General features: G+C 34.8%; 2 protein-coding genes across 3 annotated transcripts; one reads left to right on the top strand and one right to left on the bottom strand.

The window, feature by feature from the left end:
- aldh1l1 (aldehyde dehydrogenase 1 family, member L1) lies at nt 1–24,903 on the bottom strand. 2 transcript variants are annotated; one of them, XM_042758087.1, is made up of 23 exons: nt 24,880–24,903; nt 9,360–9,486; nt 7,862–8,096; nt 7,327–7,492; nt 7,040–7,141; nt 6,842–6,931; nt 6,571–6,711; nt 5,291–5,416; nt 5,030–5,121; nt 4,764–4,911; nt 4,077–4,196; nt 3,852–3,979; nt 3,389–3,539; nt 2,978–3,048; nt 2,731–2,836; nt 2,535–2,622; nt 2,240–2,333; nt 1,991–2,090; nt 1,794–1,892; nt 1,339–1,504; nt 1,153–1,258; nt 835–1,034; nt 1–678 (listed from the first exon to the last, which is right to left on the bottom strand). In XM_042758087.1, the coding sequence occupies exons 2-23, from the start codon at nt 9,484–9,486 to the stop codon at nt 623–625; spliced, it is 2,712 nt and encodes a 903-aa protein (XP_042614021.1). In that variant the 5' UTR covers nt 24,880–24,903; the 3' UTR covers nt 1–622. The 2 variants fall into 2 exon arrangements, with proteins under 2 accessions (XP_042614021.1, XP_042614020.1); XM_042758086.1 differs by lacking the exon at nt 24,880–24,903 and adding an exon at nt 14,601–14,751.
- cfap100 (cilia and flagella associated protein 100) lies at nt 19,014–26,763 on the top strand. Its single transcript, XM_042758088.1, is given in 16 exon segments — nt 19,014–19,309; nt 19,594–19,682; nt 19,990–20,161; nt 21,626–21,693; nt 21,845–22,008; nt 22,243–22,323; nt 22,412–22,463; nt 22,466–22,548; nt 22,550–22,608; nt 22,784–22,880; nt 22,955–22,988; nt 23,437–23,591; nt 23,677–23,812; nt 25,298–25,500; nt 25,589–25,682; nt 26,602–26,763. Coding segments are annotated over 16 exon segments (1,629 nt in total). The 5' UTR covers nt 19,014–19,281; the 3' UTR covers nt 26,716–26,763.
- The last annotated feature ends 138 nt before the right edge of the window (nt 26,764–26,901 follow it).

Below are 26,901 nucleotides of genomic sequence, written 5' to 3'. Positions count from 1 at the left end.
TGTAATAATACTGGACTGATTTTATTCTTTTGTGGCACATGCTTGGAATATGTTCATCTGTTTCTAAAGAAGACATAAAACAATGTCTTGTTTCTAAAGCATAAAATACACTTCTGTTATCTCTTTAGTTTATATTATATTTTATATTTTTAATATAAAATCTTTAAAACAATCAAACCGTATCAGTGCAGTTAAAATATTTTTTTTTTTTTACCCAACATTGTTTTGATGGCTAGGCAGGCATTATTTCACAGTATCTCAACTTAAGCAATTATCTCAAAATAAATGATAAATGAAACAACATTCATTATAATAATTGATAAAAAGTTTGATGTATGGTCCTTGAGTTCTCTGAGCTTATATACAGTAAGACATTTACAGATACTGTGTAAAACTAGGAAAGTAAGAACTAAAGCCTTAAGAGGAACTTGTGATTTGATTTAATTTTCTTAATTTCTGGAACTGAAATGCAATCCATCATTACACACAAACCAAATGTAATTACTAAGTCATGACAATTTACTTGAAGGCTAAACTGAAATTGTCCTTAGCTGCCACTTTAGAGCACTAAAATGCAATCATTTTATGTTGTGCACTATATGTCCAGTATTTTATTATTTTATTAGTATTCAACAGTGACACATTTAGTCTTCAGATACTCATTCAGAGCTTCTTGTCCTGTTGGGAAGAAATACACCTAGTTAAAACAATATACAAAAAGTATTTTTGTAAACAATAACAACTCAAAAAACCTGTTGGGTATGTGTTCATTTGAATTAAATTATCATGCTTTGAAATAATTAAGTTGTTCACACAATCATAATTACGTCTTACCCAAATCTTTGCCGAAGCCAGACTGTTTGAAGCCACCAAAAGGAGCAGCAACATCGGTCTTGTTGTAAGTATTGATGAACACAGTGCCGGCCTGAAGTTTTTCACTCACATACAGAGCCTTACTGATGTCACGTGTAAAAACACCTGATGCTAAACCATATTCTGTAGCATTAGCTCTCTGCAGCACTTTGTCAACATCTCTGAATGAGGGAAATTGAGGAAAAGGCAGTTTACAATGTTGCTTTTGGTCATATTGTTACAACTTTGTAAAATGTATACGGTTGAAAGAAGAGTTAAAAGTTGCTTATTTCTACCAACCCATTACTGAATTTGGAGATGATCATGACGGGCCCAAAGGACTCCTCAATAGCAATATACATGTGATCCTGCACGTCAGTGAAAACAGTTGGTTCAAAGAAGAAACCTATAGAGATAGAAGGTGTAAAGAACATTGTACTTTTTCCCTCACTGAGACTTACGCATATTCTCACACACTCCTCTAACCTGGACGGTTCACTTGTTTCCCTCCACACACTAATTTTGCTCCTTCTTTGACCCCTTTTTCACAGTATTCCACCAGCTTGTCCAGATGGGCTTTGTGGTTCTGGGGGCCATGGTCTGTTGAACGGTCTAGCGGATCACCAATCTTCATCTTCTTTATTTCACTCACCTACATAGATGCAGTTATGAGCTTTGAATTAAGATATTAGAGATATTGAATTATTAACTCATCTAGGTTATCACATTATCCCTGTTACACTTCAGTTAAAATCAAATGGTCTTATTTTAAGAGGTTTAAGAAGTTAGTATGACTACATTTTTAGTAGCTGCAAATTGCTTACCAAAGCTTGAGCTGATATACGGTCATAACTCACAAGAGTGTGGGATTCAGCCACAGGTAATAAAAATAAATATATGTAAAGATAGAGGTTAAGCTATTCAATCATATTGTTCTTTACCACTCTCTCCACAAAAGTGTCATGGATAGATTCCTCAATGAAAAGTCTCCCTGCTGCAATGCAGTTCTCTCCCTTATTGAAGAACACAGAGCTCATACCCTGTAGACAAGAAATGTGTGTGGAGGGTATAAAACATGTCTGAGATTACAACCATACTTTGCAAATTCAATTGTGTGATGGTACTGAGGAAAACAAACCATTCTGACAGCCTTGTCCAGATCACAGTCACTAAAGATGATGAGAGGAGACTTTCCTCCTAACTCAAGAGAAACCTTCTTCACATTGCTGACTGCACAGCTAAAACATACACAAGCATTTTGATGATCTCCAACTTGTATTTAAATTGCATTTGTAATTTACTACAAAAATTGGGATCTGAAAACTTCAAATTAAAGAAATACTCAAACCCCAGCATTGTTTAGATTTTTTAATAGATGCTCATTTACCTTTTCATTATCTGTTTGCCAATCTCAGTGGAGCCAGTGAAGCCAAGTTTTCGAACATCAGGGTGGTCAGACAACCGCTGACCGATCAGAGACCCTGAAATTTACATATTCAATGAATCTACAAGCAGGCAGTTTTAAAAATTAATCACATGTACTAAAAACTAAATTGTGCAAAGAAATTAGAATATTGATACTGAATTGTGTTCAGAAAAATAGTTACAGTATATCAGTTTTCATTGATTTCATTTGATTGGCTAAACTAAAATCTATTGTGTATGTTATGTGTTATACATACCAGCTCCTGGTAGTATGTTCACCACGCCTTTTGGAAACTTTGCCAATGCAGTTAATTCAGCAAACTTGAGAGCAGTCAAAGGTGTGACCTAGAACAGAATGCAGAAACAGTTCTTAAATTCTGTGTGTATATTGTTCAAGTTAAATATGCCATGCCCATGTGCATTTTTGTTTTAATATTAGCTGCAATTCTTTACCTGTGCAGGTTTGAGCACCACAGTGTTTCCAGCTGCAAGGCAGGCTGCGGTCTTCCACGCCAGCATCATCAGTGGATAATTCCAAGGAATGACAATGGCACACACACTGAACATAAACAAACAACAGCTAAATATTCTCAACACTCTGTCCAGATGAACTAAATACATAGTAATTGAGGTGACTTTTTTCATGGCGAGGCTGGACGTAAACTGGAGGATTTTTTTGTCTGGGGAAAGTTGATTTTACCCAATTGGTTCTTTCTTGGTGAAGGTAAGGTTTCGATTAGGTCGAGCCTGGTTGATAGGAATAGTGCAGCCCTGTGAGGAATAATTTAATATATTTCAGACACAAACACGGATAGGTTCATCTTTTTAATATTACTAAAACTGTAGTTTCCAATACAATGCAGTCATATTAGCTTGAAAGGAGCCTTCTGGGTTCAATACAAATTAAGCTCAATCAACATCGTTCAGTGCATATTAATTATCACAAAATTAAAAAAGAACCTTATTTCAAAAATATTTAAATAAGGTGAATAAAGCTTGAAAAAACACAGAATGTATAATTTAATAGCAGAATATCCTAAATATGACATTCATCACAAATGATGGCTGATAAATAAATATTCTGATAAATGACAAACACACACAAACAAACCTGAATCTTGTCACACCAGCCAGCAAAGTATCTGAATGTCTGAACAGACATGCCAATGTGTGTTTTGAGGGCAAGAGTATAGACTGCTCCTGAGTCTATGCTCTCAATAGTGGCCAACTCTTCCTGATGCTGCTCCATCAGATCAGCCAGTCTGGAGAATACAAACATATACACAAACTTTACTAATATGTGTATGACTGCAGAGACTGTGCTATCACTATAGTTTTATATTTCCTTTCTCTAGTCATCTTTGTCGAATTTATTGATACTTCATAAGAGAACTCTTTGGTCAATCAAAAAGCTCATATTTTCATAACTTTTTTTGCCAGCATGGTCTGAGCAAAGATAATCAGAGCCAAATTTGGTAAGTATGTTATTCAAACAATTACCAGTTCAATGCAGAAACTTAAGAAAGAAAGAAACCTATGTGTAACTGCAGTGTTTAAATATAAAATGCATGTACTTATAGAGTAGTTTGCCTCGGTCTCTGGGGTTCATCTTGCCCCACTCTCCCTCCTCAAATGCTTCTTTAGCTGCAGCCACTGCCTTTTCCACATCTGGGATCTGAGCTAAGGACACATCACAGATTGCCTACACACAAACAAAAGCTGAAATTAAGTATGTGAAAAAGAATAAGACAGATAATGCAGATAGATTGAGAGTGGAAAAGAATTTGTGTCCCGTGTACCTGTCCATCAGTGGGGTTAATGGTCTTATAGGTCTTTCCCCCTTCAGCATCTACAAACTCCCCATTTATGAAAAGCTGGTGTGGGATTCGGATTGTCATATTGTTCAGTGTCTTTTCTACCTACAACAAAAATGCGGATACATATTTAGAAATACAAAATTAGAAATAAATGAAAAAACAGTATAAAAGACAATTTTACCTAATCAACTTCTAAACGTTCTAAAATTTGACATGTTTACCACTGTGTTTGAAGTCCGGATCTACAGTACCTCAAATTAAAAATCAGAAAATATGAATTTTTATAGCAATAATGGGACGATTTCCACTTTCAGATATACAAAATTTTGTTTCCTCAGTTCCAAAATTTTTTTTGAGTGTTAAAAAGAATGATGTATAAGCGGTACATCATTCTTCAGCTCCAATTTTTTTAGAATGTCTTGCAGGCATCAAACTTACTATGAGTGTATATTTGGACTTCTAGAGTTCCTGATGTCATTTGTAATCATCTGTAAAATGCTGATTCAGCATTGTATTTTTGTATATGAATGATATATGTACAGTGTATATATATATATATATATATATATATATATATATATATATATATATATATATATATATATATATATATCAAGCAGAGCAAAAATAAATAAAAGCTACTACCTATTTAACAGAGGCAATACTAACATAGTCTACAGTGAACTCTTCTTCATCATCCTCTCCTCTCAGCTTCCTCACACACATTTGAATGAACTCTTCAAAGCTTGTTGCCATGTAAACATCTTCATTCTGCAACTGCAACTGTGCCGCCCTCAACTTTACCTCTTCCACCAGCCTATAGTACAAAAAAAAATATATATATATATATTATGTAAAGGGAAAATTATCTAAATAAAGTGTGTAGAGATAAAAAAAAAAACTCTACACAAGAAAACTATACATTCACACCTTACCTGACCACATCCATCGAAGCAGCACCCGATTTAAAGAAATCAGTAGTGTCTTCAATCGTCTCTACATTAGTCAAAATACTCTTCCACACCACCTGGACAAAAATGCAATTAATACTCTAATAATCTATAACCTTCTGCCTTCAACACACATTATCTTTCAGAATGTAAAAAAGCAGTATTTAATACTAATAGGTTTTTAACATCCAGACAACACAAAGAATATCATGGTGACTTGTAATGAAATGAGTGATATATTTTCACCCTCATCTGCTCAGCAAATTGTTTTTCGTCCTCAGAGAGCTCGACGGTGGAACTGAGAGCAGCTTTAAAATACTGGGATGCAGCAATCATCTTCCCATCCTCAAACTGCAGGTTCTTCACAAGCAACTACATACAAGTATAAACACACTTTATGTGCAAATACACAGACACACACTCATCTACTTCTTACATTGCACATTTTATTGGGTAAATGTGTAAATGAATACTCAAAAATGAAAATTAAATTTAAACTCAACCTCATGTCATTCTAAACCTGTAAGATTTTTTTGTGTATGTGTGACATTTTTTTTAAGTTTCTAGACAAAGAATGTCAAATGTTTGGAACAACATGCTGAGTGAGGGGTGAATAATAATGACCTATCCAGTAAGGCCCAAGTACAAGTACGTTTTTGTCCATTACCATATGGGCTAGAATTCTGCTGAATCCTTGAATTGAGACAAAAGAAAATGTATAGCTTAGATTTCATTCCCATCCATACGTTTTTACACTTTTCACACAGAAAAAAAAGTGTTCACACAGAATTTGCTACTGATCATCTAGAGACCCTCGTGACAAAAACTTTTCAGTACATAATTTCTAAGATGTGATCTAACTGATTTTTCAGATGTGGCTCATAGTGACACACTGAAACAGTAAGACGTCTGTTTAGCATGTTTGCACTGAATATGCTTCTGTTGCTAGGGGCAATAACTTAAGAAAAACCTAATTGTGCTATCTGTGACTAAAGAAGTTGACATTTGACTCCAAAGCAATTGTATCCACAGCATCAACAGGATCTATTCTTTTGAATTTGTCTATTTTGGTCATGGTCCCTTCACATGTGCTTGGACCGTGATGATTGCAGCTTGAACTTAAAAGGACAGTTCACCCAAAAATGAAAACTCTCATCATTTACTCACCCTCGTATCATTCCAAAAGGGTATGACTTTCTTTGTTCTGTAATTTTTTTCTCTTTTTTTTTTTTGTCCATACAATGGAAGTCAATGGTCACCAAAGTTTTTCAGTTACCAACATTCTTTTTTTTTTGTAATCAGTAGAAGAAATAAATGCATACAGGTTTAAGACAACATAAGTGTGAGTAAATTATGACAGAATTTTCATTTCCATGTAAGGTCACAAATCCCCCCTACTACTAGGCCAGCACAAAAACATCCTGCTGAAACTATGTGGTGCTATATTAAGTATGTTTAAGTTTTTGCCTATAACAAGTTTAGCAATTTTAATAGCATAATTTAAAAACATTTCTGCATGTCCTTACCATCTTGCCATCATTCCCAAAAAGAACAAGGCCATTTTTGGTAACCAGACCGGGTCGACTTGCTCCAGGGATTTCCAGAGGTTGACCATTACTTGAAGAATGGTCGTTTTCCAACAGTGTTGATCCATAAAATGAAACATTCTAACAAAAGAATGAAAATAATACTGTTGCAACAAAAAACAAAAAGTTTTCGTGCACATAATTTAATGCATTTGACTAAGAGTCTCTGCATGTTTCATGTGCTGTTTTGTGCGTTAGTTAAAACACTCACTTTGCCATCAATCTCTGCCCAGGCTCCAGGTACTCTGTCATTTCCTCTGATCCAGTTATGAATGGCTTCTGCTGGCTGGTTCCAGTCAATCTATTCAACCATCCATAAATAGTTATTGTTTTAATGTTGTGTACAACATTGAGGTTGAAGCTATACATCTATATATATCGGCTGCTGTGCAGTGCTAGAGAACTCCACCTTTGAATTTTCTTTCTTCTGAATACACTCATATGTGGCTCCTTCCTCTGGTTGCTTGATTCTCGGAGCTTTGCCCGCTGCAATTAACCTGACTGCCTCCACCTAAAACAAAAGCACACACACAAGAATCCAAGGGTGCTCTCATATACAACTACATCAGACTACTTTCTGGACTTCAAATCCTACTGATCCTACATTAAAACTGCACTGCTGTTTAAAATTTAATATATAGTACACTATAGTTTGTAATATGAAGTAGCTGTAGAAGTTTCTGCATTGATCCGCACCATGCCTTTAACTCCCTCTGGGAACAGGAAGCGTTTGTAGATGCTGTTTACATTGTCATTTGGCTCAACATCGCATTCTCTTTGTAAAAGAATTGGTCCTGTGTCCAGTCCATCATCTGCCCAGAATATAGTAAACCCACCCTTCTTATCACCATGAATCAGAGTCCTAAGAGAAACATACACAACATAATTTTACATAATTTACACACTCAAGAATTGTGTCATCATTTAAAAGGACAAGCCGACTTAAATTATATGCATTTGGTTGAAACACTAAATATAAAGCATTTTCATGTTTATGACAACTCTGTTCAACCTCACACACTCTACCTTACAACTTCTTTTTTTGTTTTATGAAAGAAAATAATAAATGAAGTAATATGAAATAAATAAATACCAATTTTAACTATTCCTAAAGCTAATCAGGTATGCCGCTAATCCTTCTCTTACTATCATTTTTCTAATTACCACACATATACACACACACTCACTAATAAAACACACAAAAAAAGAACAAACATGCACACAGACATACCAGTTAATGGCAGAGGCACCTCTGTGTCTGGGCAGCAAAGAGGGATGATAAATGATGGACCCGTGTGCTGGGTGATCTATCACTTCCATAGGGATGAATTGAGAGCAGAAAGGAAGAACATTCAGTTCAGCACCAACGGCCTTATACTGATCCACCACCTCTGTGATGGCCTTTCCCTTCAGCCTCCAGCGGGGAAACTTGAACACTGGCACGCCATCCTTCTCTGCCTCAGTCGCTGTGGAACGTTTAAAGATTTATTTCAATTTGTGTAACCATTAACTTCCCTCTAACATTAGATTCATATGCACAAAAGAGCAGTGCCAAAGCACAACTGCCATCAAAGAACTTTCTGCAAATAACATGCAGTTTTATTATTTTAACCACAGACGTTAGCCAAAGTTCCATAGTGCAGCAAATTCATTACATATTTTAGGAGTCCCAAAACAAGACAATCAACAGCCTGAACTAACCTTGTCTTGTCATTTAACAACTTGAACTAATCTTGCCTTTACATATTTTATATTTTAAGATACTTATTGACCTTAACACATAGTCTTGAGTTTTCTTCTGCATATTTTTAAATGTTTGTTGCATCACATGACATATTTAAAGGATAGTTGTTTTTCAAATATTCAATATAATTTTAATTATTTACATTTTATATAAATATTTGAATTTTAATGAATTTAATAAAGCTTTTTAAATTATGAACAGTTCAGCAATTAACAGAACAGTTGTATCACCCTGATATTTTAATATAGAATATAAAAACCTATTCACCGTAGAAGAGATGTTTTCAAATCATTTTTTGTATGAATTCCATTTTTTATGTATTTTTGAAAAAAAGGACAGATTCACATCAAGATGAATGTTTGCTGCAAGAGCAGAACTGCTGCTGTTACTGTCAGAGAGTGAATTTGGATTTCATTCAGCCCACCTGCCGTATTTTGGCACTGGTCTGAACAAATCACAAGAGAAAATTGGACCAAATCCTTTCTTCAGATGAACACAAACAAATACTTTTTTAAAAAGAATCCATCTCTAAGTCCATATAATGTTAGTGTATCAGTCCCTCAAACATGATGCTTTAAAAACCACATAAAGTGAACATGATGGTGATTCATACAACAGTCAAAGACTGAAACAAAATGATAGGCATGTGACAAAATATTATATTTTACTCATGAAGTGAGTGAGAACTGATGCATAACTTTCACAAATCACTTTCATCACGCTTCATGTGTTGACATTCACAGCGTTCACAGTAATGGTTTATAAATAATATTAAAATATTAGCATTTTTCTTACACAACTATTTTTTCACTTCAGAAGACTCAATCAGGGTCATATGGAATACCATTGTATCTGTTTGTGTGTTCATTTCAACTTCCAAAGAAAGTCATATAAACCTGGGATAGTGTGGGTAAATTATGAGAGAATTATCCCTTTAGGAGTAACATCAATGATTCTTACAGAAACAAAGCTATGAGAGATTTACCAAGTAAGTCCACTTTTCCATCTTTATCAGGGATGGTGAATACACCAACAATCGTGTGGCCATCCTTCTTCAGTTCTTTGTACACTTCCTGTCCAAAGAGACTCTGGCCAATCACGGCAATCTTCATCTGAAATGACAGGAACACATACAGGTTAAAACCTATTACTGACAACACATACACCTACTATTACTATATGGTAGCATATCAGTTATGAAATCAAGTATGAAACGATGAACTCTTAATTGACCAGTTAATTTAACCGTTAACTTCCTATAACAATAATAAAAAAAAACTCTGAGGTTTTCTCTCTTTCTGCATTTCACTTCTCCAGCTTGTTTACTTCTCTGTCTTAAAATTAAAACTTGGAATTTTGTACTGCAGATATTGTAGGTTATGATAAATTGCTTGTCAAGTGGCTTTGGAATGAATTCACAAGCCTATGCTTGTTATGCAAGACTATGTTCAAGGGAAATACAGGTAGTCTGGCCTCCCACTCACTCTAACAGCTAAAAGAAGAACCCTCCAAAACTGTTGCTTAGTGAATCAGTGTTTGAGCTGGTAAGCATGAGTAAAGTGTGAATAGGGAATTCACTTAGCAACCTCTATTATGATTGTGCCCTTCAGCAGGACACTTAACCAGGGCTTTTACCAGGGCTCAATAAGATGGACTGGAGAAAGAGACAGGATAGATGTTTAGGGAGTTACTAGCGTTCACAAAACTGCATTAGCTCTAAAAGTTTTAATACAGGTATTAGAGGGAATTAAGTCTGTAACTCTAACCCAATATTATATCCTATTTTCATTAAATCTGTGTATGGAGTGAAACTGAGGAGGCATTTAAAATTGTGCAAAAAAAAAGAGTCTGTGTGGCTCTTAAAGGGGTGGTCACACTGCACTTTTCGTTCCATTGACTTCCATTCATACGCATGCGAATGCGTCAGACCGGAAACGCAAGCCCATGCGAAAAATTTCGCATTTCGCTGCGTTCCAAAGTTTGGTGAACTCTGACCTGCGAATTCGCATCACGTGAAGACGGGGGATCAGTAGAATATCAATACGTCACTGCGTGACCTCTCTGTACAGAAATTCAAAAATTAAGGAAGCGCTAATTTTAGCCGTAGCGCAGCATCCTATTTTATACAATACATCTTTAAAAGATTATTAAAAAAAAAAAAAGTTGCATGGTTCGCAGTGTCAATGGAAACAGGAACAGATGGTACACTTGAATGAGGACACATTTTATATTTTTTTATTGCTTAGTGTGTATGTATTTATATAGAGAGAGAGACAGACAGAGAGTAAAACATAATAAAACGCTTTCGACGCCGTCGCAAAAGGCACAGTACAAGCACGTTGTGATAACTGAGGGGAGACCGTTAACCTGCTCCCGCCCATATTCGCAGCGGTGTCCGAAAAAATTTTGCACGTTCAAAGTCTAGTGTGACCGCCCCTTAACAGTGTTTGGCATCAGTGTCTCTGTCTCTCTAACAGAAAAGCTGTAATTTTAACTACTTCAGAAGCAGCCATGGTACCCCCTCACTACAGAAAAATGACATGTAACCTTTAGGTAGCTGATCTATTTTACTATTAATGTTGTAGGGCAGTGCTGACAACATGCTTCTGTGAGTGTAAATGTCTGTATCATTGAGAGTGTGTTTTGCACAGATAAACAAAGATAATTTTGTGTGTGTATGGTGGGGGGTGGGGGGGTGGAAACTGTCATTTTTATCCTATTTGTCGTACTATTTGCTTGGACTTTGTGGTAAATAGAGTGACTTTTTAAAATAACTGAAATAATTTGACAAAATGATACGGACTTGTATAATGCACTCAAGACCTGCCTAGAACTGCTGTAGCTGGGCAGTTTTTATACTTTCATTTTGAGTAATAAGTTAATTCTTAATTGCTTAATTCACTATATTAATTGCTTCATTTACTATCTTGTATGCAATTTTGGAGCCCTTGTAACATATCATGCATTAGGTGTCCATACAAATCAAAGTGAACCAGATGTGTCAAGCTCCAAGAAAGATAAAATAACTATTACTGTATTCTATATGTCTCGCACTCTGTATTGAAAATCTCCTGAAGCCATCAAATAGCTTATGTATTTATATATGATACTGATATATCATATATGTATTTATATACCGTTCCAAATATGATATGCCTACAAACCATACATGGAAGAAAAGGGGAAGATGGATCTATGTTGAAACTACATTTACCCTGCATGAGATTTTTCATGAGAATTTTTCAGGCACTGCTCTGAACTTCACAGAACTTGATACACATTGAAGGAAATATTTTTTCCATTTGCATTGCCAGGGGGCGCTATAATTGAAGAATTATCTCAATGCTATGCAACTGCAGTGAATAAAGTTGAAAGATGCCACCAAATCAATTTACATTTATTTATTTAGCTGACACTTTTATACAAAGTGACTTGTACAAAATGAGTAAAATCACAAGCAAATTGTCATAGGAGCCATCGATATTTATAATACAGTTATATCATTTATAGTTTTGGATCTGTTCTCCACACTGGGTGGTTAGTGCTCGCAGCTATATTTTAAACCAGGACAAGGTCGCGACAAGACTTTTCCCCATTTGAATTTTCAAAGTCCTCCTGTTTGTGTTCAGCAGATCGATACCAAATTTTAAATAAATAAACTTTATGTCAAAATGTTATTAAAAGCTTTTCAGAAAAAGAAAAAAAAAAACATACAAAGACTTTAGACCTTAAACTAAAAAAGTGTGTGGGATTGATATGTTTTAATCATGAACATTGGTACCACCTGAATAAATTAACACAAACATAATTTGTTCGCATAATGTTAAAACGTTAAAAATATGCATCATTGTTCCTGTTATGTAATAACAAAAAACACCAAAAAAATCAATAAAACCCACAGAAATTGTTGCAGTCTGTAAAACTAGCCAGTATGTGCGTATTAACACAATACAATTTAACCCAAATTGTTTCTTTTTAACTTTGTTTAGCTTCTTTTTTACTTTTAGCCAAACTGAACAAAACAGAATTAAACTGGATACCATTAAACAAATTAGCTCTGCTTTGTTGCCATTGTTTGTGGTGCTTAAACCATATTTCTTCTAAAAAGATTTGTAGACATGCAATTTTTTTTTTACATCAGCAATACTTATCAGTTTGTTATGCAATTAGAATTTGTTTCCAAAGTCTCACACACCAAAGACAACACAGCCAGGAAAAGATCGTATTGATTCTATGCTGCTTTTTCCTGCCTTCAAATACTGATTATAGGGTAAACAAATAGCATTTGTTTGTGAATGACAACCTGCTGACTGAAACAGTAACTGGATGAAGGGGTCATTCAGTTCAGTTTATGAATCAATTTTTTTGCATCAAGAAGTGAAAGAGGGGCAGAAATATTAATGTGTAAAAACACTAATGGCCATACACTATTTAAATTATATAAGAATATTGATGAAACCCATAATCAATTTCTTTTACCATTACTATTATTACTGTTTTCTTTTTCTATAAAGACCAGTTGTCATCTGTTATAATTCTCATGATTTTGCATGTGACTTGTGACATGAACAACTGTTTTCAAATGAATATGTTGAGTTAATGATTCATTTAATGATTTGATGCTCCAAAAGACACTTACTGGTCACCACTTACTTGTGTAACGAAGTAACCTTGAAAAGGGGTCAATGAACATAAGGGTAAGAAGCAACGTTTATTATACAATCCATGTTGTTCATTATTTTATTGCTGAATTGAAATATGTTTTTAAAATTTGATTTTGGCAAGTCATTTTTGTGAATCAATTTGAGATTCAGTTGATCACTTGACTAAAGAAAATGGTTAAATTGATATTCAGGTTCATAATAGCCTATCATAAACTGACTTGTACACATAGTTTATTGTATTGTTATTATTTTCATTTAAGTAGGTTTTTACTAACAGTTCAAGGCTTACAAGGGCAATTGCATCCCCCTGCACAAATGGGTCCAGATGATTCCATTGACTGAGAGGGCTTTTAATGTGATTGGAAAATCTACACATTTGACATGATATCACCTTAACTATGACTTTAACTGCCTTTTTGATTTATGTTACTTATAATGGTAAATAAAGTGGTTATAATGGTTCATTACTTTCTCAGCGTGCTAGATTAGCCTACGCTAGCCTGCTAGCTGTATAGTTCATTAAATCTATTATGTTTGATCATCTTTGATCATTTGTTAAGAACATGCAAATAATACAACTGGAAACAAGAAACATGAATTTAATATGTTGTATTACATTCGATTTAAAATACAATATATTTAATAAGATCACCTGTTTTATGATACTGCAGGCAGCAAAAGAACACTGTAAAAGAACTAATACAAGCTACAAACGGGGTCCCATTTGTGCGGGGGTCCACATACATTTCACGCATCACTGCATGTTTGCAAATCCGAATTGCAAAAAAAAAAAAAAAAATTTGTTTGCAGAGGTAGACATGGCCTATAGTTCTAGGACAATAGCTACTCCCGGACTTCGGCTGATTTTGAATCGGACTTGTCCGACACGTTCTCTGATTGAGAGTTGTTAACAGTGTTTAAAACATACGCGAACTGTTCCAAACGATTCAGTTCGATTTGGTGAACCAGTTCAACTGGTTTACTTTAAAGTACCGGTTCAAAAGAACGATTCGAATCGTTCATGAACCAAAGTAGGCAGTAACGTTACAAGACGGACAACAAAAAAACTCTTAAAATGAGTCTGCAAAAGTAAATGGATATCAAGAAGTAGTGAAACTCACCAAAGAAAATGCTCATTATTGAAGGATAGTTGCTCAATCAAAGTGCCCTGCAGGTTTACACAAAATTCGATCAACGAGTTACGCCCACAACAATCTAAATATTTAACCTGACATTTACTGCAAATAACGTGAAACGATTTCATATAACGTTAGCCTATCCATACAACAACATCTAGCATGCCACAAAGTTTAGGCAACTATAATGAAAAGAATCCAGTTTAGTCAACACTTTAGTCAAATATTATGACATGAACTTTACATGAACTTTCTTTTTATGCTAACACAAGACTAATTTACGAGATTACGACACGAAACAAGCATGTGTCCTTTGTCAGAAGGAATCTGTCATTGCACACACCAATATGTGACCATTGCTATTACGCTTGCAATTTTGAACCAAAATACATGTAGGTTACTATCTAGATTTTACACTTATCATACCTTTGCACGTCCAGATTAGAGCTGTTCCACTGCAGGAAAGAAGGATTCAGCAGACACTGTTGCTATTTATTTCAGCACAACTGTATTGCAGGCCAGCGATCAGACTACCAATAGCGTTATAACAAGCGCAAGGGGGTGGAACCGAAAGTTTCCGTTTCCACAGTTATAGAAGCATATGTTGAAATCATAGTGTAAAAACATGACGAATGTGCAGGACTGTAGGCTTGTTGCGACCACTGAGTTTTTATAACAGTAAGTTATAATATTATAGTAGTAAGATTATAATTACAACAATATAATACTATGAATTGAAGGCCCGAAATAAAATAAAATTTGACTGTATTGTATAAAGTTTATTGACCTTTATTTATTTATTTTTTATTTTATTTGTGCCAAATGACTTACATGAAATTGTATCAACAAGTACAAAACAACAACAAAAAAAAGACATAAATAGACAACACCAAAAGCCCAAACATTTGCATTTGTGTATAAAAAATGGCCAAATAAATAAAAAGTACAGATGATGAGAATTTAAGCTATAATAAAAAAATATTTTGAAAGTGTTTATACTTATGTTTTGTTTTTCTGAGAGATAAGTAGGCCTTGCATATCTTGTTCCAAAGTTAAAAAACACAGACACTTTCACAAACACTTTTTTGTTTGTTCAATATCACAGAAAGTGCTTTTTCTCACTTTCTGAATCTCAATTCACTAATTTTAACTTTACGCAGAATTCCACAGATTACTGTTTTAGCTATATTTTTTAAAGTGTGTTAATAGACCTGAACTTTTTTTTAATAGTCTCTAAATCTTTAGGAACTTCTGATTGGTTTTTTTTTTTTTTATTTTTTTTTTTTATTCTTTGTCTTGAATACCAAAACCAAATCACGATAATCAGTAAAATCAAGAACTAACCTTACATCATTGGATATGAGGCAACCATTCATAAACCCTGAATGGCTCTCATGAATCAACCCATCAAGGCCAGATTAAGAAATTAGGCAGGACAATGATCCATGGTAAATCAAAATCAACACAAAAATGGTTCACTGACCACAGAGTCAAGGTTTTGCCTTGGCTATCCCAGTCCCCCAGTCTTTGAAAGAAAAACAGTCTCCTGACCTAAACTCCATAGAAAACCAGTGGGGTGAGCTGAAGAGGACCATAAGCTTGGACCACAGAATATGAAGCATCTGGAAAGTTCTGCATATGGAAATGGTCTCAGATCAATAAGAGCGCAATCAATTCTCAGGGCTTTGTCGGAAGAAAAGACTTAAGGCAAGAATGGCTAAATGTGAGATAAAACAAGCCACAGGTGGGACTAATCAATCAACCAATGTGTAACTGTGGAAAAGAAACCAGTGCTGTGTCCATACTTCATAATCACCCCTCATACACTCATTCACTAGTCCACTATAGCTACAGTAGTAATGAAAAGATTTTTCTTGAGCTCTGTTATGGAAACTATAGCAGGTATATACCTCCATTAAACTATTTAAAAATAAATCATACCTGTATGATATTATGTTGTGCTCACATTGGACCAAAAGTTTGGAAAATTGATGGATGGATGGGTATATAATTCAGCTGCATTATGGGATTGAATGATGCACCCGAGAAGGTCCACTATGGTTTCGGACACTACTACAAATGACTAGTGCCCTATTTGAGAGTATAGGGGGCAATTTCGGACACAGCCCAGGACTAAACACAGAGAATAAAACTGAACTTATAGAACCAAAACTATACAGACAAGACATGACAATACTGCACATATGCAATCCCGTTTAAATCAGTGAACAGATTGATGCAGTGACATAATGTGTCCAATTTAGATTATTTGAGTGCTCTTGCATAAGAAGTTATATAAGTTTATAAATGCATTATTATGGTAAGTATGTTTCTTTTTAATAGGCTACCATTCTAAACGTAATATATCTGCTGTTTTAGAGGAGTGTCTGCAAAAGCTGTGCAGTTATTTTAAGTATGATCTAGGATTTATTTCAATACAGGGTCAATAAAGCCATCATGATTACCATTTTAAAAATACAAACTTGCCCAGAATATACATACAATTTAATATTGCTGGCCACAGCTTAGCCATGATGTAAGCATGTAAATGACATTTGAAATGCAGTGTATTAATACAGTAATATGAAATATGTATATTAAATACAGTAATATGATTTAAGCACTGAATCCACTATAAAGTTTAGCACTATCAATAGATTTTGAAATGCTTATGAAAGATCCAGCAATCTTGATCTCACAGAGCCTATACTTTTACTTTACTCATTCCAGCATATTGCTTCACGTTCATATTTGCAGATACTTCACATTTTTGATCACACTTATTGTAAGACTCTATAGTGGTACCATGGTGCACTTTTAGTAACAGATGGTAATACCATAGTAATTAATATCAATATATTAAATAATTACTGTATTTGCATGCCATATATCCATATTGCTATCCATATTGCATATTTTCCACAATAAAATTTTGAATGTTTTAAGATTATACTGTGAAGACTGAATAAAGTGTTTTTTTTTTTTTTTTGGTGATCATGTTTTAATCCAGTTTTCACTGGACCTCAGTCAGCCTAGAATCATTATTATACTAGAGTTAATGATTGACATCTGATATGTCTATTGACCCTTATTCTGGAGAAGTGAATGATTCAGCAAAAACTCAAGTAAAATTCTCACGTTGCAGTTTCAATTTATTACCAAGTGAAGCAAAAATGAGATTAAAATTTCTGCTTCATTAATGGTTCTACATATGGATCACATAATAATTTAGCCTTAAGTGATATTTGGAATGGTTTTGATCTTATCCATCTGACAGAAGATTTTTTGGTCCACCTTGGGGATTTTGTGTCCTCCTCACCATCTCTCTTGGGTGGGGTACCTCAAGGTTTCATTCTTGGACCTAATCTGTTCTCCTTACATATGCTTCCCTTATTTGCAGGAAGTATGTCATCTCGATTCACTGTTATGCAGATGATACACAACTTTCTCTGCCTTTGAAACAGAAAGGTGCAAACTCCATAGCCCATATATGTTGGACTGTCTTGAGGATATTAAAACCCGGATGGTTTTAATCTAGATGTCCTTATCTATAGATCTAGGTGCTATAAAACCATAAGTGAAGCCCATTGTAAGAAAACCTGGGTGTTATTATGGACAGTGACTTTAAACTGGATAAACAGGTTAAATCAGTTATTAAACTAGTTTTTCCAGTTGAAGCAATTATCCAAAGTCTTTTCTGTCTTTTAATGATTTTGAACGGGTTATAAATATTTTTATCTTGACCTGCCTGGACTACTTAATGGCATTTACACAGAATGCCGCTGCTTGTATGTTAACAGGAACGCATAAGCAAGAATTATATTACACCAATATTTGCCTCCCTTCACTGGTTTACTGTTCACTTTTGAATGGATTTAAAATTAAATTTTTAGCATTCAAATCGTTGAATAGACTGGAACCAAGATATCCTCAAGAGCACTTAGGTCCTCTGAGCAATAACATTTGGTCGTCCCTCTAGTAAGGCTGAAGAGCATGGGTGACTGTGCTTTTGCAGTTGTGTAACAGATTTGGTCTTTCTTCTTTTCTCTGCGTTTTGATTTGGCCTTTTTTTCTTCACTTGACTTCATGCCCAAGATCCAAAGAACACATATGGCAGCATCACTCTACCCAAATAATGCAAGAACACAAATGCTGTTTGCCATCTGTTTACTGAAGAGTGAAATAAAACATAGAGGGGTTTGGCTGCAGACATTAGCAATCCACAGCGTGCACGGCTCACTGCAACTGCTATTACATCACAGCAGAGTACTACAAACATATGAACCAATAACTTCTCCTCTTTAAATAGGAGAGAACAGGGATGCTTGTAAAAATTTAAAAGATAAAAACAAACCACAACAACCACTTGTTTTTGGAAGAAATTAAAAAGCTTAAAATTAAATAGGATTGGGTTGAGGGAAAGAATTGTGAAATAGGAGAATAATTTACAAAAATAAATTCACACAAAATGAGTGTGTAATTGTGTCAAATCTTTTACATTCTTTTTCTGTTCATGGAGAAACAAGACGAAACGATACCACAACAAATAAAACCTAAAGATTTCAAGAAAGGATGTTTTTAATAAATGGTGGCACATCCCAATTCTGAATGACCGGTATGGTATATGTCTAAAATTTTATTTAGAGAAGAATATTAAAATTTGAGATGAATATATGAAATAAGAGATCTAAGAAATAAACATAATCAAGAGAAGACCAGTACGGTTTGTAATAATTTCCTGAATCAAAGCACCTGTATTGCAAAGAACGATCAATCTTGTGCAATACTGCCACCTACTTTTCGTGGAAAGAATTTTCAAATATAATGTTGTCAGGGCAACCAAAAACGCAACAAGGGGAAAGTATCTTCAAACCTGATCATCTGAGCTGCTTTACTCTCTCTGATCCATCTGCAGGTTTAGGGCTATAGATCATTAAATTCTAAAAATCAATACTTTACAAACGATCTTGGCAAGATAGCTATAGTACATAAACTGACAGAGGCTTTAAACTTTACAGGACAAACGTATTGCTACAGAAGCTTGTGATTTCAAGTAAGGCGACGCAGATTTTCGTTGATCTAAATACTTATTTGCCGTAGGAGCAACATGTCCTCACCTGAATCATCAGCACACAGTAAGACAGATTTAATTCATGGGTAATTCATTTGAGCAACGTTATATCAAATACTTGTCTTGAATCTGAAGAAATTAGCCTAAATTATATTAGCAATGATTAGGCTAACAATGATGCGTTGTAGCTGTTTCAGAAAATGTACACTTGAAAACACAGAAAATATAATTAGCTCTTTATAAAAACTGTCAATAAAATGTCCTTGTGGTGATAGAAGTATACGTGTGTGTGTGTGTGTGTGTGCGTGTGTGTGTGTGTGTGTGTGTTTGTGTGTTTGTCTGATTTAGGAAGCAGTGATGGCGTGAACCCTTTCAAAGCATCTGAACACAACGATCTTTTCCAGATGATAAACAAAGAAAAATCTCAGAGGAAACTGGTTTGTATCATTTAATATATTGATACAATACATACACTTTAAAGATGTGCGATCTGCCATCTGTAATGAGGGACGTATTAAACATTTAGAATAATGAACCCAAATGGGTAATTAAATTATAGCAAGTCACCACAATCTTAAATATTGGGTTACGTAATTGCATCTAATACACTTTAAGTTTGGAGAAGTTAAAAGCACAAACTAGAGTACAGTTGCTCCACACTGAAAACACAACTTGTCCAACAGGAATGAAATAATAATACTAATAATAAATCCAAACATGAAATTCTGCACTCTGTTATGGCAGGAGCACCAAAGTAAGTTGGCTTTACCTGTCCATGAGAAGATAACATTTGCATGCAGAACAAGGGCAGGACAAACCAGACTAAGGAAGGAACTGAAAGAGGAGGGTAGCATACCAGTCACACATACTCACAGGCAGCTCCAAATTACGCCCGCATGGAGGGTATCTATGAAAGGTGAGCCAAACCTAACCACATCTTATCTGCATCAAACATGGGTCATTCTGTGTCAAATCAACCAAATTTCAGAAACTTTCCTGGCTCAAATTCTTGGTTTTGTTAATATTTATTTTTTTCTGAAGAAAGACAAACATTGCGATGAGTACTGATAGAAATGGCAATTTTATTTATATAACACCATTAATTACAACCCAGGTTGTCCAATGTGCTTTACAACAAAAAAATTAAATATATAATGAAACACAAAACACACTTAGTAGACAGTAACAGACAATAAAAAAGCAATAAAATGTAAGGCAGAAAAGCTTTAACATGGATTGTAAACTATATCAAGCAAGCTAGACTTAAAAACAGATACAGAGGGAGCAAGTCTAATAGCCATGGGCAAGTCATGTCAGAGTCTGGGGGCAACTACAGAGAAAGCATGATCTTTTTCATTTTTAGGGCCCTGTGTGGTTCATTTCTAGAGATATTGAGATCTTAGTGAGATACCAAGAGTAAACTGTCAAATTTGTAAGCTTTTTCACTGGTCAAAAACCAAATACATGTCACTTTGCATACAGCTCATACTTTTTAAATTTAAAGAGGAATGTCAGAAGAACAAATGCTGAAACTAGATTTGTATGTAAACAATTACATTGAACATAACCTGCCTGAGTTGCAAAAATGGTCAAGTTGAGGTACAAATATGCAGTATTGTAATGTTTGCAAATAAGTGTTTAAGTGTGGTTGCTCTCCCCACACATTGTATTCCCATCAAGATTTTCTTCACCTGGGTTGTATAAGCATTAGATTTTCCTCTTGTTATAACATGTGAAGCATAATCATAGATCAGGTAGTATCCACTGCTATGGGGCAGAATCACTAATAATACCACAAACTTTGAAACATGTAAGGTCTCTCACACTTGAAAAAGTATATTTATGGCACTTAGTTATGTTCTATGAAATTGTTTTGATACAGGGAAATAAGATACAGTTTAAGTTTCAACATTTGTTGTATCAGAAAAAGCAGAATGAGCTGTATGCAAACATTTGGTTTTTGACAACAGATTACTCATGGAGCCACATTAAAATCCCTGTATCTGTGGAAATGAACCATATAGGGCTTTAAAAATTAAGATACTTAAAGAAAAGTTTGTTAACTAAAATCTAAAAGGATTGTTACATGCCTCCCCTGTCTAGGGTCAGGATATTGATATATGTTTAATACTTCCTGAGTTACAGGCATGTAAACTAAGGGGGGAAAAAACACAAGAAGTGCTTTTTCCCATTCTTGAACTGTCACCATTGACATATAATGCAATAAAGATTGCTAAAGTCAACAGATTTTACTAACAGACCTAACAATGTCTGTGTAAAACCTGTGGTTGAGTTGACACGGAATGACCCACATGTAAACTCACAGCAACTAACATAACAATTTAGCCTAAAAGTACTGTTGTTATTTTGATTTTCTTAGACCCTAATATTGACAAAGGAGGCATGAATGAATATATCACTAAGAAACGTGAGCTCTTCTTACTGGAGGTAAGATGCCATTTTGTTTTTCTAGCCGGGTAGACATTTGCTCAGTGTCTTCCTTGTATTCTTTTTCTTTACTCACTGTGTCCTCTATTCTTCTGTGTCTGATTGTTTTTGTACTCTCTCTCTCTCTCTCTCTCTCTCTCTCTCTCTTTAGTATTCTCTGGCAGTAAAGAAAGGAGAGATTCAGCTACTGGAGCAAATGGCTTCAGAAGAAGAGGCGAAATTGACAAGAGCTGAGAAGTTTTTGGAAAATGACGCCACCTTGTTTGAAGAATTCCTAAAAGAAAATGACAAGAATTCGGTGGAGGCTATCAAAATGTACTGGTCATATTATAAAACATTCACTTATAAAACATTAAAAAGAAACAGAAGTACTGTCATTACAACTGTGTTAATGTTTGAACACAGAACACTTGAATTAATGTTTAAAAAGATTTTTAAAATTGACATAAATAGCAAATGATTGTTTTTTTGTCATGGACACGCGTTAACACAGCAGAATGCGTGGCCTATGTTTATCTTATGTGTAATAAACCCATCAAATGCTTTCAGTGCTGAGCAGGAGACAAAGGTGAAGCTGGAGAAAGTTGCTGAGATCAAGAAGATAACTTCAAAAATGGTGGCAATCAAGAGGTATAAACTCACTGTATGATTAGAAGCTTTCCGTAATCCTTTCAACAGGTTTATTTACCTTTTTTCTCCCTTTAACTTTTCATTTTAGTGACATCTCTAAGTATGAGGACATCCTGAAGGAGTATAAAAAGTATAAAGAGTGTTTATGGTTTTGTTTTTGTGACATGTATGGGTGTGGGGACATAGTTCCAAGAGTAGGCACTCTACTGTCTCCCCAAATACTGAAAAAACAGGCAGAAAAAATCAAAAAGAACAAAGAAAGAAAGACAGCAGAAGGCAGCAAGTGTATGTTGGCAACTTTACAAGCTTTTCAAAAGTTTGTTTAAGAGCAAAGTATAACATTCATAGAAGACACTGGTAGACATGTTAGATTTTGTCATGTATTTGCTATGTTTTTTATTTTTATTTTTTACCAGATTGTCTTGTTATCTTTCATTTAAATGTATTTAAACACTTATAGGTGGAGAAAGACGAGGGGTTCGTGGTTTTCTATCCTCTCAGGAGGCCAGGGCTACATCTCGACAAAGTGTGAAGTCCAGCAATCAAAGCAGAAAAATGTATACAAACCATAACATTGAGTGCATCATTTTAAATATTTTCAATAATTTATTAATAATACTTTTCACTTTAGAGCTGCACCTGGGACTGACAGCTCGGATTATGAGGTTAATATCCACTAATATTCTGTTGAATTTATTAGCCAATTTATTATTCATTTACATTTTTACAATGATTACATTTATACAGCTTTCTCCATTAATATATGTGTTGCTATTTGCTAATATTTAATTGTAGTATAATATATGTTTTTTAAGCACTTATAAATGTGTGAAATGAACTTTCACTATAGGTCAGTGTAATTACACTTAGGTTTTTATTTATAAAATAAATGCAATTTACATTTATAATTAATTGAATACATCCCTTTTATAAAGAGAATGTTTTTGAATAGAAAAAAGTTTCTTGGAAACATATGCTCTCTAATAACACTCTAATACACCACTGACAGTTGACGAACTGCCACTGAGATGAACAGGAATGCTAACAGAGAGGTTTCCTTTTAGGCAGTATAGACCTCCTTGTTTGAAATGACCACTGTGATGTCTCTTTCAGGAGGACCCAGTGATGTTCTTCAAAGAACCTCAGGATCTTTTGAACCTAATGACTGAGCTGGAAGAGCAGAACCTTTCCCTCATCCAAAACACTAGAGAGACAGAAGAGGCTTTGGAGGAGTTCAGACAGAATGCTGAACTGACTCGCAAAAACATGTGTGTACTGGTGTGCAACAACATAGATTTTCTTTGTAAATGTATTCCAGTAAAAAATGCTGTTTGTTTGTTTGTATATATACAGGGAGTCTGAGTCAAAGCAGCTAAAAGCGCAGATTGATATCATTACTGACACCATTCAGAAGGAGAAAGAGAGAGCAGCAGAGCTGGAAATGAAAGCCAAACTGTTCAGCTTTGAACAGTACAAACCAGAGGACCAGGTAAGAAAAAAATTACTTTTGTTATCCTACTGTCATTTTCTTTGTAACTTGACTTTGACAAACAAAATGCCTGTTGATTAAAACAATTCATCATGTTTTCTGTGCTGACATGATTTAGAATTTTGAATTCTGAAAATGTCATATATACTGAATATTTTCCCTTTCCAGTTTCTGAATAATAAATAGAATATATTGTTGCCACTAGTCTGCAGCGGTCTGCTGTTGACTTTTTAATTAGCAGTGTGACATTTTATCCTGGTAGAACTTTTATTTATACATATATATATATAAAAATATGTATATACATATGTATATATATATGCCTTAAAGAAAACTTTATGAGAACCATTTAAATCCAGTTTTAATCTTATTCAATATTTAATCATTCTCACATTAACGTGGTAACTTTGGCAGCCTGTTAGATCTGATCTGATGAATAATGAGTTGTGGAAAGTTTCTAGATTGTATAATCTTTCAGAAACTCATATTAGGTGCTTTAGGAACTGACAACAACAGCAAACTACAGTGTTGGAAACAGCTTAGTCTAATAAGAGACTGTAACGTTTACTGAAGACAAAAGAGTTGAGGAGTAGATCTATGCAGGCAGTTTATTAAACTTCATCAAACAACTGAAAAACAAAACACAGAGATCCACTAAATTGTAGTGCTTCTCTACAAATGTCCAAGAGGACAGTCAGTGGAGAATAGTGATTTGAACTGTTCATTTAATCCATTTCAATTAAAGATCATCGCGACACTGTCAGGATAATGATCTTGATGAACCAGATCCAAAAATGTACAAGTTTACAAGTATGGTCCTCAAGGGAACGATCACCCTGAGGGAGGAGAATAATACAAACCACCGCAAATAACTTGTTACATAGACAAGTACAATCCGGGATTCAAGGTTGAGTCAGGCAGCAGCCAGCAAGACTGTTTATTTCAGATTATTTAAAGGGGTTAAAAACAGACAAACACTAGCTGTTATAAAAATTTGCTAACCAATTCAAGGTGTCATCGTAACAGTGTAAAGCACTGTGATTAAAATTTAAGAAAGTTCTACAAACCTCTAAAACAGTGGTCTCCAACCCTGCTCCTGGAGAGCTACCGTCCTACAGATTTCAGCTCCAACCCCAAACACACCTGAAGCAGCTAATCAGGGTGTTCAGGGCTACTTGATAATTACAGACAGGTGTGTTGGAGCAGGGTTGGAGATCCCTGCTCTAAAATATGCTGTACATCCATACAGCAATAGCTATAAAATAAAAAATTTCAGTTGTGCTATTTGTCCTTGCGCCCACAGCTGAGACTTGAATCAAAGACAAAGATTTGTCAAAAATGTGTTTTTCCTTCTATATTCTATTAAAACTTAAGTGCTATTTATTGCTTCTAGAAACAAGCTGCGTAGTTACAATCTTTGCATCGCTAAATCATTGGACAGTAACTAGTGACCTAAGTTTACAAGTACTAATACCTTTTCCTGAGGACAAGACGCTTGACTCACTGAGCCGTAAGGTGGAGGAGGTGTACCACTGCTGTGTGGGGGAAACTGAGGCGAACCTGACAACTTTGCAGATGCTAACAGCCATTGAGGAAAAATTAGGGGAGCTTCTGGAAAATGCAGATATGATTCCAAAAGACCAAATGAGTATAGCTGAACGTGCCAAAGAGAAAGAGAGGAGAATGAGGTGACTACATCCAGATCTACATCTACATTAAATCAGCAACAGAATCATATGCATCTAGTATGTTCCTAAACTTCTTTTTACTGTTTAGGCTGCGTGATGAGAAGATATTTCTGCAGATGAAACAACAGGAGGAAAGACAGAAAAAAGCCCTGGAAAGATCTCAGGCTGAGATTAAGAAAACGGTAAAAAAAAGTTTTATTATTCTAATTTACCTTTGGCACAAAATCATATTACAATTGTTTGTCACTATTAAAGGGGTCATATTTATTTTTTCACACACACACACACAAAAAAGTTTATAAGTTATGTCCAAATTTGTTACTCCCACATACTTGAGTACCTCTTTAGCTGTTTCCATCAGTTTTTGTTTAATTTTGGGATATTGCATACAAAATGCAGGATGGAAACACCAAGAGATACATTTTTTATCCAGTAACAAAACATGCACATAAAATATGATGGAAACACATTTACTGAATAAATGCCTCAATATGCAACAAGTTAGTCCCATGAATTTGTGAAATAGGATGGCATAACCTGACTAACTATTGGACCGATCTCGTTGAGCAGCTTCTGAAATGTTGTTTTGGTTATTCTGAAATTGTGACTAACTGTGACCATTAACCAGCTTCAGAGAACCATTAACATGCAAATGTGTTTCCTAATTAGTAACTTACTATCTTAAAATCTCAGAAGGTACTTCAAGCAAATAAATTGACAAAACGCTGAAACGTTGAGAAAAGTTCTTGTAAATCCAGTGGTCAAATGCTGTGTGGCCTCTCAATTTTCTGTGTAATATAGGAGTATATTAAAATATGTAAAATAATCTAATTACAAGTACATACATTTTTGAATCTGATTTCGTAATCCAGATTACATGTAATCAGTTACTACCCAGCAATGTGTGACTTTTGGTATTACATCAGAGAAAGTCAGAAAACACTCGGATTTCTTCACTGGGGATAAAGGTTAAACAAAGAATGTTTTCATTAATACATCAAGCTCTTTTATATCAAATGATCTCTTATAACATCTTTAAATGACTGATAATGCTTTTCAAACAAGCAGGAGTGAGAACCGGTCTTCTGCTTTCTTTTTCAGTCCGTCAAGAAGCTGATGCCACGCTCTCAGCCTCCTGTCCGCAAACGTGAGGCGAACAAAAACACTGAAGCTACAGACCGGGAGAATGAAGAGTTCCTGTATTTCTTAAGTTAACATGAGCATGTTGATACTTGCTTGACTATAAATACACATTTAATTCTATAGATAGGTAACAGAGTATATTTTCATTCCTTGTTTTAGCAAGATTTAAATTTTTAATGGATATGAATTCAAATGAATGTATGAATCATGAACATGCAAATTCTTGTGAAACTCAAAAGAAATAAGTCAAAAGCTTGA

The sequence above is a fragment of the Cyprinus carpio genome, chromosome A6 (assembly GCF_018340385.1).
Source record: "Cyprinus carpio isolate SPL01 chromosome A6, ASM1834038v1, whole genome shotgun sequence".
NCBI lineage: Eukaryota > Metazoa > Chordata > Actinopteri > Cypriniformes > Cyprinidae > Cyprinus > Cyprinus carpio.
The sequence above is the reverse complement of the archived record's forward strand: the minus strand, read 5'-3'. Positions and strand labels throughout refer to the sequence as shown.

What these genes read in the sequence shown, in the direction of transcription:
- aldh1l1 (XM_042758087.1), bottom strand. Translation starts at nt 9,486, where the DNA reads ATGAAGATTGCCGTGATTGGCCAGAGTCTCTTTGGACAGGAAGTGTAC. An exon ending in AAGAGTTCACTGTAGACTAT is followed by an intron (nt 4,197 to 4,763) that starts GTTAGTATTGCC and finishes TTTTTGTTGTAG; the next exon opens with GTAGAAAAGACACTGAACAA. An exon ending in TGGTGCTCAAACCTGCACAG is followed by an intron (nt 2,623 to 2,730) that starts GTAAAGAATTGC and finishes ATTCTGTTCTAG; the next exon opens with GTCACACCTTTGACTGCTCT.